The sequence below is a fragment of the Callionymus lyra genome, chromosome 2, assembly GCF_982586985.1.
Source record: "Callionymus lyra chromosome 2, fCalLyr1.hap1.1, whole genome shotgun sequence".
In the NCBI taxonomy this organism is placed as follows: Eukaryota; Metazoa; Chordata; class Actinopteri; order Syngnathiformes; family Callionymidae; genus Callionymus; species Callionymus lyra.
Window position 1 is genome coordinate 33,967,075 of NC_141819.1, and position 12,976 is coordinate 33,980,050.

At 36.0% G+C, this 12,976-nt stretch overlaps 1 protein-coding gene across 2 annotated transcripts in view; it reads left to right on the forward strand.

Moving 5' to 3' along the window:
* Positions 1 to 12,976, forward strand: part of dpy19l3 (dpy-19 like C-mannosyltransferase 3) — a 51,014-nt gene that overhangs the window by 4,067 nt on the left and 33,971 nt on the right. For both annotated transcript variants that reach the window (XR_015710542.1, XM_087784774.1), the window contains exons 4-6: positions 6,883 to 6,973; positions 9,625 to 9,746; positions 11,271 to 11,416. Coding sequence is in view for 1 of the 2 variants with exons in the window: in XM_087784774.1 (XP_087640900.1) it covers positions 6,883 to 6,973; positions 9,625 to 9,746; positions 11,271 to 11,416 (359 nt within the window). In the remaining variant the exon portion in view is untranslated. The remainder of the gene's footprint in view (positions 1 to 6,882; positions 6,974 to 9,624; positions 9,747 to 11,270; positions 11,417 to 12,976) is intronic.

Here is a 12,976-nt window from a genome sequence, read left to right on the forward strand (position 1 = left end):
TATTACCCACAATCCACTGCAAAAATGCCTCCATCAGAGTAAGAAGAAGAAGAAAAAAAACATATTTTATTTTATTTAAATTATTATTTATTTCATTTTGTACATACGTTATAATAATGGCTAGAATAATTAAACATTACTATAAATCATATAAAATAGCGTCTCTGAAGTCTGTTTTTTGTAAGCACATGTGATCGGTAGATGTCATTGAACTGAACAATCGATCTACATGTTAGTTTCATCATTTATTTGGTTTATATATACAACTTTTTGGGGAATATAGCGCTACTCTAGCACCATGCGGACGGTATATGATACTCTTCATTTATCTCTCCATCACTCACTTCCCCTCCACTCTCCAAATACCCTCTAAGTGACATCATAGCAAGGCCTCAGGGAAAGTGAACAAGGGGAAATCAAACGAGTACTGAAACGCAGCCAGAGACTTCCAATAACAATACAATTTAGTTAGAAGAAAAGGAATTTGATGGGAATTTAATACTCCCATTTAAAGTTTTGGTCAATATGAATTGTGTTTGGCCCCGTGACCAAAAACCAAACAATTTTTTCCCCCTTGTCTGATCGGGTCTGACACCTCTGGCTTAGAGCTATGTTGCCCGATGAACAAGAATCTGGATGGATTTACCATCTGCTTTTACCATTTTTTACTGACTAATCTTTCCTCAGTTGTATAAACACTTTGTAGGAAGTGATTGCTCGTCCATCCGCTGAAGCGATTGCCCATTCAAACCGCTTCAGAGAACAATTAGGACGGATGTTTTCTGCTGAAATCTGGTGATGACGAATCATTTTTGGGAGCCCTTTGAAGACTTGAAGAACGTTGAGCTGTGCCAGAAATTTGTCCTCTGTCCTCAAATTTACCTCACAGCTGCTCAGCTGGTCAACTAATTTGTATTGTCTGAGTCATATCTGCCACTGTGTTTGAGTTAATAAATCGTTTTTAATTCTACATTAGAATAAAGACCCTGAGGTTCGAGACTAGTTGAGCTGAGGTCATTCAGAGAAGATTGTGAAACATCCAGCCAGGTGTTTCATCTTCACATTGTACAAACAAACAAATGAATCCCCACCACTGTAGATAGAAAGTCTTAACTTTGTGTTTAAGAATTCAGATTTATTTTTTGCCGTCGTGGTTTCATGATTCTTTCAGGGATGAAGCTGTATTTATTAGTGTGTATGTCGGTGTGTTGTAACAGGGCAGATGGAGTCATTCATAATAAATGTGAGTGGTTTTACAGGCCTGTGGAACATTTTCCCAGATACTTCCACTGAAGTATGCTCTCGGTTGACATCATCCCACATTGCGAGCACATGTGTGATTCCTTCTGGAAATGCTATCACACAACATTTGAGCAATGCTGACCGACTACTTCAGTCTCAGCCTTTTAATGTTTTCTATATGTCACGCATTGTTTGCTAATGAATGCTACCATTATAATGCTTTTTTAGGGATAATAATAATAATTTTATTTGTGTAGCATCTAGCAGACATTCAATAGTCACAAGGTGTGTTACATTAAAAAATCAAGATTTATTTAAAAATGACACTGTACATTAAGGAACAGCACAATAGTAACATTAATATGATAAAAGACAAGATAAATATGATGAAAGACGAGATCAATTGCGAAAATGCAATACAATTATTAAGATTAAAAACCCTTGAATTAATTAATTAAAGAGATAAAAAGCAGCATCACAAATAGCTGGTCTGTAATATTATTAAAACGACATTTTCAAAGAGAGATGTGCTAGTCCAGTGTGAACTATCTTGTCGATATCTGATATTCATTTTGTTGTTATGGCATGATCATCACGCTGTAAAAATAAATACCGTCATCCCAGAAGTATGTGTGAGCGTTTTACATAATCAAAAGAAGAACAAACAGATCTGCAGCACAGATTGGGCGTCTGTGTAGGATTTAAGGATTTGTAATGCTCTGTGTTTGTAATTACAAATCTAGTACATAGAAATGTGTCCCTTCTCTCGATGCCTCCATTTGCTCATATATAACATTCTCTTTGTATTTATTTATCTTCTTTATTGCGGCTGGTCATCACTTAAAAAGTTATGTATATAAATATAAAATAACCCAGTTATTTAAGTTAACAAATACTAGTCTGACTCCAATATAACTTTTCCATTTTTAGGCTCAAAATATCTTAATTTTTTAAGTAAATGTATGTAGAGTTGTGTTACTGGTTACGCATTGTTGTTTTTAACTGTACATTCACATAAATGTCTCAGAAACGTCATTAATTTAAACGCTTGCAGGTTTGCCAAAAATAGTTGTTCATTAACATATTCGTATTTTCACTAACCTTTCTGGTGCCCATCATAAACTGACTCATTTTCAGCAAGACTTTCAAATAGGTAGATGTAATTGATTTGGATGTTCACACTTCACATTGCTAATCCTAATTTTTCATGGCTTTTGCCTCTCGCACGAGCCGCTAAGAAGATTATTAAATCTTAAAACCCCCCATCAGTCACCTCCAGATTAGCCCGACGTATAATAAGAAGTGAAAGTGCTGTAGTTGAAATCACTACCTTTAAGGTTTCTAGTCAGTTACAATTGTTTTTTAAAAAGGGAAAAATATCATTCCTGCCAAGATGACGGGTAGAAAGATGGCCAGGTTCTTAAATTATTCTGGTAGCAGTTACCAAGACCTTTATAAGGTTAAACCAAATCGTATCAAGGGAGACTGTTGGCAAGATTAAACCAAAGGTGGAGGGGGTCACATTATTAGCTTGTAATGTCTGTAAGGCAACGCTAGTGTTCCTTTAAGTGGACAAATTTCAGATGAAACAACACTATAGAAGGATTTCAGCAGTCATAATTCCTCAAACAACATCCCTGCTTTGATTTCTAAAGCTATTTGGAGAAATGTGTAAATACAATCATCTATATATTGGTTACCTTTGTTTGCACAGTGGGATTAATGCAGGCCTCGCAGTAAAGATGCATCAGCACAAGCTGTTAAAAGCTCTTCATCTCAGTTTAAATGAGAGCCACATGTCTGAAATTGTTCAGACTGCTTCCTGATACTTTCCTTTGGATGAACACAAATCTGGCCGATTGAGTTCTCTACCAGCTGGCTTGTGCAGACCCTCAGCAAACTCTCCATGATATAAGATAGCCTAAAGAGTTATATATTGCATTAAGTATCAAGAATACATACAAGAAAATATGTTTTATAAAAAAACAACTGATTAACAAGTACAAAAACAAATCTTTTTTTTCTTTTTGTGTCAGTATTATGTCAGGTCGTGGTTCTACTTCAACACGATTTATGAACCAACTTGGGCAAACTAATCAGGTGTAACTTTAATGAGAATTAAATGTCCAACCAACGTTTTTCTCTATGGCTGAAACCGATACCAGGTGACGGTGTGTATTGGCAAGAATCTGGCAATACTTTACACTGGACAATGTTACGATATATTTGATATAGTATTACTCACATACTTGACTCTGTAGTTGCAGGATTTACAGAAAAAAAACTTTTTTAACCAAAACATATATTTAAAGTAACTGTATCCTCTATGATTTTTTGTATTTTAAACACACTTTATTGAACTGTAAATCATTAAAGGGTTTAGTGAAAAAGAATAAAAAAAAGATTATTTTTATATCGATACAATATAATATTTAAAAAAGTAGCAATATATCGCTGTATTGATATTTTCTAACAACCCTAGTACCAGGCAAATGACAATTGATGTTGTTTAAAAAAGGGAACACTTTTCCATTTTGGTTTATTTGACAAAGTTGAATCTTAAATTTAATTTCAAATGGAATTTAAAACATCTTAAAAAGTCATACAACATAATATTAAAGTTGGCTGTAGCTGTAGGAACCCAGGTGGACGTAAGACATTTTTTTTGTTCAGGCTTTTCCTTGATTTTCTGGAACTCCTGTGTTGTTCTCAGTATTATCTTGATCTTTAAAGTATATATTTTATTGAGGATTGTTTAAGCGCTTTGTGACCCTGGTCTGGAAAAGCAAATTACAAATTACAAATACAAATTACTTACTTACTTACTTAGTATTGTATGGACATCAGAGGGGCGTGGGGTTGCTTCTTTTTAAATGATTTTATGTTTAGCTTTAAATAATGACGTCATAAATTGATGAACATTGAAAGATAGCCTCTACACAAATGCTTATCACCATAGCTGAAAAATGCAACCTGACCCTTCTTTTTGAGCAGTTTTCTACTTTCCATTCCAATCCCTTTCCTACCAAGATTTACGTCTCCCTCCATTTTTTTCCCCTTCTTCTGAGTCAGATTCCCACACATACTTTCTTGAGGCTCCAGGTCAAGCGGGACGGAAAAGACCGTAAATATTCTAGAAACACATTTGTGTGCGGCGAGCTCTGCCCACATGCTAATGTTTGTTCAATCTTTGAGCCGATGAGCTGAACGGATATTATTCACTCATTAACTCGGATCAACGGTGTTTAATTCAGGCAGTTTCTACTAATTGAGCACATTTAATCACTTTGTGTTTATACCCTGGTACATTTTATTACAATCCATGAACATGCGGTAGGTTGATTTTTGTTTTTGTTTTAAGGACCTTGTTTGTGGTAGACAATGATGTGGTTCAGTGATTCATCGTGAGTGAAGTCATTTCTGTTACGGTAACCGCTCACATCAGTTTACTTCAGACATTTGCTCACTGCTTGACCCTCCAGATCCATAATCCCTCAAACTTTCCTAGAATTATCCAAAGTTTCCCCAGTGTTCCTTTTACTGCAAACCCCCACCCACGGTGCCCCCACCACCTCTTATTCTTTTCCTGCGTGCATCTGTGTTTTTATAGACAGGTCACCAGTAGTCAAATCTCTTCCCCCTCCTTCTCTTTGCACTCAGGCAGTGTTTTCAGCCCCATCTTGTTGTTTGCAGGCTTAAAGCGAGCGGTCTTTCTCAACACGACTTTGTAGCTCGGTCAAGATGGATTTTGGCTTGCTTTGAAGTCCCTGATTTGTATTCCCAAGAGAGTTATTGGGTCCGCGAGAGAAAAAATGAAGGCCGAGGATGGATGGAGCCTTTTCTTTGATTCTTCGAGCGAAACATCACAGAGCTGGGGAGCTTTTCGCAGACCCGTAAGAAACACAAGACTTCCGAAAAAAGGATCCGTAAGTTCTGAAAAAAAGTGAACTCACATTTTGAGTAATGAGCAAAGTGTGGACTCTTTAGCTGGGACTATCCTATTTGACCTTAATTTAAATTGAGGATTAGCCGTTGTCTCAGCAGGGTTTTTTGGTTTAAAGCCTAGACTTGTTTTGCCAGAGGCGAGTTTAAAAAGGGAGAACTGGGAAGAAAACTGCTCCCCAGAGAGCCATTCTGCCTTTTTCCTTGGCACACGGAACCAAAGCGAAATGACTTGGGCTGACTTCAAGAACAGAGGCAAGGTGCATTTAAATTGATTCGCTGTAATGGATTTGGATCATTTTTTGTACCTGGGATTTTCTCCTCATCTACCTGGATTCTGCTCATCAGACGATCCGAGCGTTTTTTAAAAGAAATAACTTTTTTTTTTTTCTTGCAATGAAAGTCCGTAAGCGAATGCGACCAAGAGATCCTTGGTCTGATTCTGCCCTTCCGAGTTGTGCATCAGCAGATGGAAGACTCCACAGTGACAGATTGTGGGTAAGAGGAAGGTCTGATGTCACACAGGAGAGAAGGGAAGAAGCTGCGTCTGAAAATTGTTCCGGGTCACACGTTGTACCCTGTTGGCCCTGGCGACAGTGCGTTTCCACGGCAGCAGGAATGTTATTGGCTGGACTGCTGGCTCTAAGTCAGGCCTGGTGTGTGAATGCCATACATGAGAACCTGCTGTGGTTCTCTCAACTCACGGTAGGATGTATTCATTTGTGTTGAATATTTTTTTCAATTGCCATTGGAGATGGATTCTCTGTGATCAAAACTTTGTGTTCCATTAATATCAATAATTTACTTCCTCATTTCCATGAGACCTTCTTTGCAATGAGGACCATGAAGTGGCCAGTACCTGGCATATTGCAGAACAAGTATTTGACCAGTTAGTGCGTATGTTTGCAGGGAATACGGGCTTCCCTTAAACACAATGTTGATTTAGGAAGGCTACACATGTATTAATAAACTTAAAACACTTTTAATGTAAGACAATTACAAAAGGGGCCAAAATCTTTGAACATTTGCAAGGTACTTTTTTTAAACCCAACTTTTTTGTATGAGAAGTGTGAGCCTGATTGCGGTATTGTTAATGTTGGAGGCTTAATCCTAAATATCTGTGTGTTCCTTTCTTTTAAATCTATTTCAATTTCAGCTAACCTTCTGGTGGGCCAGATTTGGCTCACAAGCCTTGGGTTTGATCCTTGTTATGTAAGCTTAAACATAATTTGGAATAATGTTCCTTGTTTGTCATCAGGTCAACTCGAGTTGTTAATGTGTTAGACCGGCCTCTGGGTTGACTGAGAACATCTGGTATCGCAATTATTGTCAGGAACATTTTTTTTTTTTTTTTTTGCTTTTTAATAATGTTGAAATTTATAGTGATTCTTCCATCTGAACATTTGAACTCGCTGATGGAATCGCCAACCTCTGGAAAAACTGTTGAAAATGTCCTGATGTAAAAAACACACTTAACATGTCCTACAAACCTCTGCTGAGATAAATCATTATATTTCCAACGGGAGCGAGAAACTTCACATGAAGATTGATGATCATTTTAACGGCAGGCTAGATCACCAGTTATAATCAACACTTTCTTTCCTCTCACAGTCTCTGGTGTCTAGCCAGAAAATCTGTTTTCCTAATTGAAGAATTGAAAGCTTTAAAACGGTACTATGATTTCTCCTGTGCTTTTAGGAGATGGAACGGGAGATCTCTTTCCGGACCGAGTGTGGACTGTACTACTCTTACTTCAAGCAAATGCTGCAAGCCCCATCTATTCAAGAAGGTACTGGAGCTTTTATCTGAAGTAGAATTTTGAATGAAAGATTATACAATTAATTTATTTATTAAAAATACAATAGCATATAAATAGACAAGATTCATATAATGTTTTTATAACTGAAGTCATTCAGAATTGGTAAAATTGACTAAAGAAAAAAAGAGTTCTTATTATTACTATCTCTTATTCTCAGTCTTTTTTTCAAGCAAGCAAGCGATTTCTTACTTTGTTATTGATTATCTTGGTTACTAATCTATTTTTGTTTTGTTGATTTAGTTAATTATTCCTTATTATTACTATGTGTGTAGAGACGCTAAACTGAATTTCATTGTACAGCATTGTTACACTTTGCCAAAAAAATATTTTATTCTATACTGTTTTTTTTTAACTTAATTCATGCACAATTACACAAGGAACAAAGAGCAGTTCTGAAATCTTTGTCTCTTATTCTCACCCTTCTCTTTTAATCAAACTGTATTTGTTTGTCAATGGTTTATGTTACTGTGTTGAAGTTTTAGTTGTCATAAATGTTATTTTAGTTTATTCTTGTTACTGTATTTGCATGCTATCTTTTATTTTTTAATGTTATCTATATTATCTATTAGCTCCACATTGTGTATTGTTTTTTTGTTTTAGTAGACAGGGGACTTTAACATCTTCAAGCTCGATACTTTTTTCAGAGGGGTTTGAAACATTTCCATATGGTTGGGGTGTGTGGACATCTAAACACCAAATACTGTTTGTATTTGCTTTGTTGTTGTTTAAAAAAAACAAAAAAAACAACCTGAAACATCAGAAAGCAGTAGAAGTAGGAGTAAAAGAAATAACTTAGAATTACAAAACCATTGATTTGACCTTTTAAGAAGTGTTTTCTTTATAATACATTTGACAGAGTAATTAGTACCAACAATTGCCCTTCTAATTATTGGTGTTGAAGTGAACAAGCAAGAATAGCCTCATTAACACAATGTACTTGAAAACCGTTGTGTGTATATATATATACTAACCTTTCTCTAGCGAGACCAGAACATTGATTGGAACATAAAGATGAATCCTAGTGCCTTCAGTCTGAGGAAAATAAGGATAATTATTTTCTTCCAAGCATAAAGTCAAGTTTCCTTGTCAGCTTGAAGGACTTTTTTCACAAATAATTGAGTTGGAGGCTGGTAATTTAAAGGGCTTGCTGGGCTCTTTGTCACACTTTTTTTTTTGTTTCAAGAGACAAATTAATAGTGTTAAATGGGGTGACTCAGGTCATACAATTGAAGCGATGGAGAAGAGTAGTGGAGAAAAGAAATTGGACAGAAAAAAGAGATGCGTGGTTCAGTGGTTTGGAAACCAAGATAAGAAAACAAGCTGCTAAAAATCATCAAAGGACGGTACAAGTGTGTGGTGTATGTACACCAGGAAAGAGAGAACACTAAAAGCAAGCGATTAAAACATATTAAATCCCTTCTTCATTTTTAGAGAGAAGCCTGCTTTCATTCTATGCTCTTTATGGTGTCAACCAAGGGAGATGTTTTGTGTATATATTTTAATTTCAGTCAATCCTTATATACTCTGTTAAAACATAAGAACATCTGCAATTTCCAAAACCATTGCGACCCATCAGTAGACATCAGTATCCAGTATGTTGGATAAAGTATGAAGTGTTCTTTTCTCAAAACACAACACTTCTATTCCTGTAAAATGTTGCTTCTGAAGTAAAAAAAAGTATGAATACGCTTCACAAGTTACTGTCACCTAAGATTATAGAGTTGCAGAATTGTCTGGTGCACGTAAGAAAGGAACAAAGAGTGCTGCATGCATTTCTAAAGCAATTAAAATAGCTTTGCTGATGTAGCCCTAAAATGCAAAGCAGAAACTCTCTAAATACCTGCATTTGATTTTTGAGGTATTTTTGTGAACTTTAAAACATTAAATTTATTTTAGCTGTTAAAACTCACGGATCTAATGTGGTAACTGGCCACTTAAATTCCCATTTCTGCTCAAGAATTACCTCTGGTTGATTAAGTTGACCCACGATTCAAAAGCAATGTCTAATTCAATCTAGATGTATATATAATCTCTATTTATATAGCGCCTTTCTAGACCAGGGTCACAAAGCGCTTTGACAGCCATTCACACATACTGATGGGAGTAGGCTGCACCACATGGCGCCGAATCTGCCCTCAGGAGCAATCAGGGTAATGTATATAGAGTATACATACAGCTATAGATGGATAGATATAGATATGGATAAAGATATATATAAATATGGTTTAGATATAGATGGATATACTAGAGATAAATTTCTTTCTAATGTAAATATTTCAATGAAAAGAGAGTTTCATACAAACAGACACAACCTGATGAATACAATAGAGGTCCAAAGTAGAAGTCCATCTATTTAAGGACACTCAAATCAACACATTAGTTGGCCCTTGGAGAAATAATGGGTCACTTGGGTCTGAAGCGTCTGCATTAACAAAACAAAATTATCTTATTCTGACACTCAGTGTTCTTTAAAAATGGAAAAGTCAATAAGTGAGAGAACTGATCTTCCTGAAAGGCCATCAGCCCTCCTCCCTGGCTGTCACAAACTCGCACCCAACTGTCACCATTGCGTGTCTCTTTGAAAGCATAGTGACATTTAAAATGTGCATTTGTGTACTCAGGGCTCTCTGGTTTGATCCACGACAACTTGACAGAATCCGGAAGGACCATCAATCTCCTGCAGCGGATGAATATCTACCAGGAGGTGTTTCTCAGTATTCTCTACAGATGGCTGCCAATACAGGTAGTGTAAAACTCAGCTGTCCGCATGTACTCTTTTATCACACAACTGCTGTATTGTTATTCTTCTCCTTATGTTGTGTGATTTTTTTTATATACAACCAAAAAGAGGAGAAGATTGAAATAGCTATTAAAAAAAGAAAAGTTAACCTATGACTTACTTACTTTTATGGACTTTTTGTTTTGTACAGCAAGGACATTTGAAAACAAACTTTAGACCGATAAAAAGATTTTCAATTATGTGTGTAATTGATAATGATCATTTTGCATCTCTGTTTTAACTTTCGGTGCAACCTTCTGAGCTCTAAGAATTAATACATTGCATCTATACTTTCACTTGTACTACTTAAGAAAAGATGTGAGCAGCTTTTATTGTTAAATAAAACCTTAAATGATAATTTAAAAAAACTGAATAGATATGATTAACATAATCTTTTTTTTTTTTACAATGCATGCATTTTTCTCAGAGGAGGTATTTACGCAGATATTTATATTTAAGTTTCTTTTATCTCTTATTTTTTTAAACATTTTACACTAACATTTCCCAATCCAAATCATAGACATGATGATATAATGAACATGGTCACTACATGCCTTTGTGTAAAGTCGTTGTTAAAAAGGTATAAGGAATAAATTATTGAAGCAGGTAGGGGTGTTAAAATGTAATCAATGTTTTTATTATTATTTTTAAATCATATATTTGTTTTACCATAGTTATTTTATGGTTCACAGTTTTAAATATTGTGTAAAATTAAGTAATATTAATTTTCTTTCTTTGTGATTCTTTCTGATTTTTGTATTTCAATTAAACGTCCAGTCGCTAGATGGTAGTAGTAATTACGTCCTCCACAGATCCCAGCAATGACTGTGGACGAGAGGATACAATCGATTCCCGCAGCTTTTAAAGCTGATGTTTAGACATATTTTGGTTTAAGCAAATGAAAGTGGTTGCGACTTAATCAATAGTCATGTGGTCTGTAAATTCTGCAACACCAGAGGCAAGTACCGGTACTCGACAGTACTACCAATATATATCCTTCTTGCTACAGTATTGCAATGAATCGCAACATATCGCATCAATGCCCCTTTATCTAAATACATATCGTATTGCCAGATTCTTGCTTATACACACCTCTAGTAGAATGTCAGAATGTAAAACTTGTTGAAGTTTAAAATGCAAGATGCTCTGTGATTAGAATTTTACGACTCATTCTGAAAGACGCTGTCAGCACTCGAGAGACACCGCAGCATTTTCATTTTGGGCTTTCTGCCTTTGCTTGTTGTACATGCACTTGTCAAACTGCTGGTAAAAGGTTTCTGTATTGACATATACATTAAGGGAAAATATCTGCTTTGCTCTGTCAGTGGACCCACTGTGTGACAAGAATGTCAGGAAGTAAAATATCATAAAGTTTGAAAATGCCACAGAGCTCCTCAGTGACCCATTCGGGTCTGTGAATTCTTTATGTACCACTTCTAATGAAATTCGTTGCGTGTTTGTCTGTGTGTGTGTGTTTGTGTGGTCCAGTCTTATCTGGAGCCGGTCTACTTCTACATTTACACAGTGTTCTCTCTCCAAGCCGTGTACCTGATTGCTCTGTACCTAACAGCCTGGCTGCTGTCTGGATCGTGGCTGGCTGGCGTGCTCACTGGGGTCTGGTACATCCTCAACAGGTGAACTATAACCCAACTGATGGGTTGATGCTTTCAAGCGTTCACTCCTTTGTCTTTTTTGAATTTTATGTTATAACAGGGTTCCCACAGATTCCTAAAAAAGTCTTTAAGGGAATTTGAATCATGAATCTAGTTAGTTTTTTTTTCAGAATTTCAGGTAACATTTATTTATTGAAATTAAATAATTTTGAGATTAATGCAATCACAAACGAAAAGTGAATAAAACCGTGAAGCTGTTTCAACCAAATGCACATTGAAGTTCTACTTTAACACGGTTAGTCTAGCAGCCTCGGAAAGAGTTGTTTGCCTTGGGTTTCATAGGGAAGTGAAAATGTACTTTTTTCTTCATGGTTGAAAGCGGCAACAGGTATGATGCACAGTGTAGTTTGCGCAGGAAACTCTCCAAAATCAACACCATGGGAGGTTAATTTAGTATAGTACACTGTCAAGTTGGTCTCTGTAATTTCAAATGGTCTTAAAAGGTCTTGAATTTAACTTGACTTACTATGTAGGAACCTGAAGTAGAGTGCATATATAACCAAAAACATACCAGAAGAATATAATCAATAACATATCTTTCCGATAAACTTATTCTGTGGTGTGCTGGGGGTGTAAAGTGTCAAAGATGAATTGTATAACTGCTCTGACAAACTGATGTGGGGAGCTGGCTCTGTGCCTGGCAGGAAGCCTGACTCTGGTGACAGTTTCAGTGAGGAGATCCTTAAATAAACTACTGGCCATCATGAATGATGCCAGCAATCCCCTGCTACACTGTCATCAGTTCACGGAGAAGCCGGGTCAGTGAAAGGCTGCTCCTCCACAGCAACCACACCACCAGAATGAAGGAGTCAATCGTCCTTCCGGCCTTGAGATTTTACTCTGCATTTGGGGGCAGAGGGAGGGATTGTGGGGGGGAAGAATCGAACCAACTTATTCCTGTTCACGAATTTAGACTGTTGCGTTTACTGCAATTGATATTCTTATTTATACTTTTATTGATCTATGTGCACTTTTGTTTTGTCGGCTGCTGTGCGGCAATCAAAATGGTAATTTCCCAAAGGAACCTTCCAGAGGGATTAATAAAGTACGATCTATCTTTCTATCTACCTACTTGATAGGAAGAAACACATTGTTTATTCCTTACAATCTTCTTTTCATCTTCAAATCTGGAGCACATAGTATTAAATATCGACTCTTGTGTAAGTGCCAAGTGTTTATTTTTTTTTCAAATGCATGTATTTGTGATAACATAATCATGTACACGTTATATTCCTTTTTTTCTTTTGACTTTACCAACAATTCGAAGATAAAATACAACAAACATTATGGAAACGTTTTGACAAAATAACAGTTATTGAGTAAATAGTTATATTTGGAAATAATAAGAATAACCAAAACCATAATCAAGATAAAACAAGCAAATTAAATAAGCATAACTAATCCAAACACACTGCATCAAGTACTACATGTGATCTTGTGTTTATTTATTTGTGCATTTTTATTTCCTTTGCTCAGTCAATTATTGCCAGTGTCAAGTTTTAAAAGCAATTTTGGCCAAAA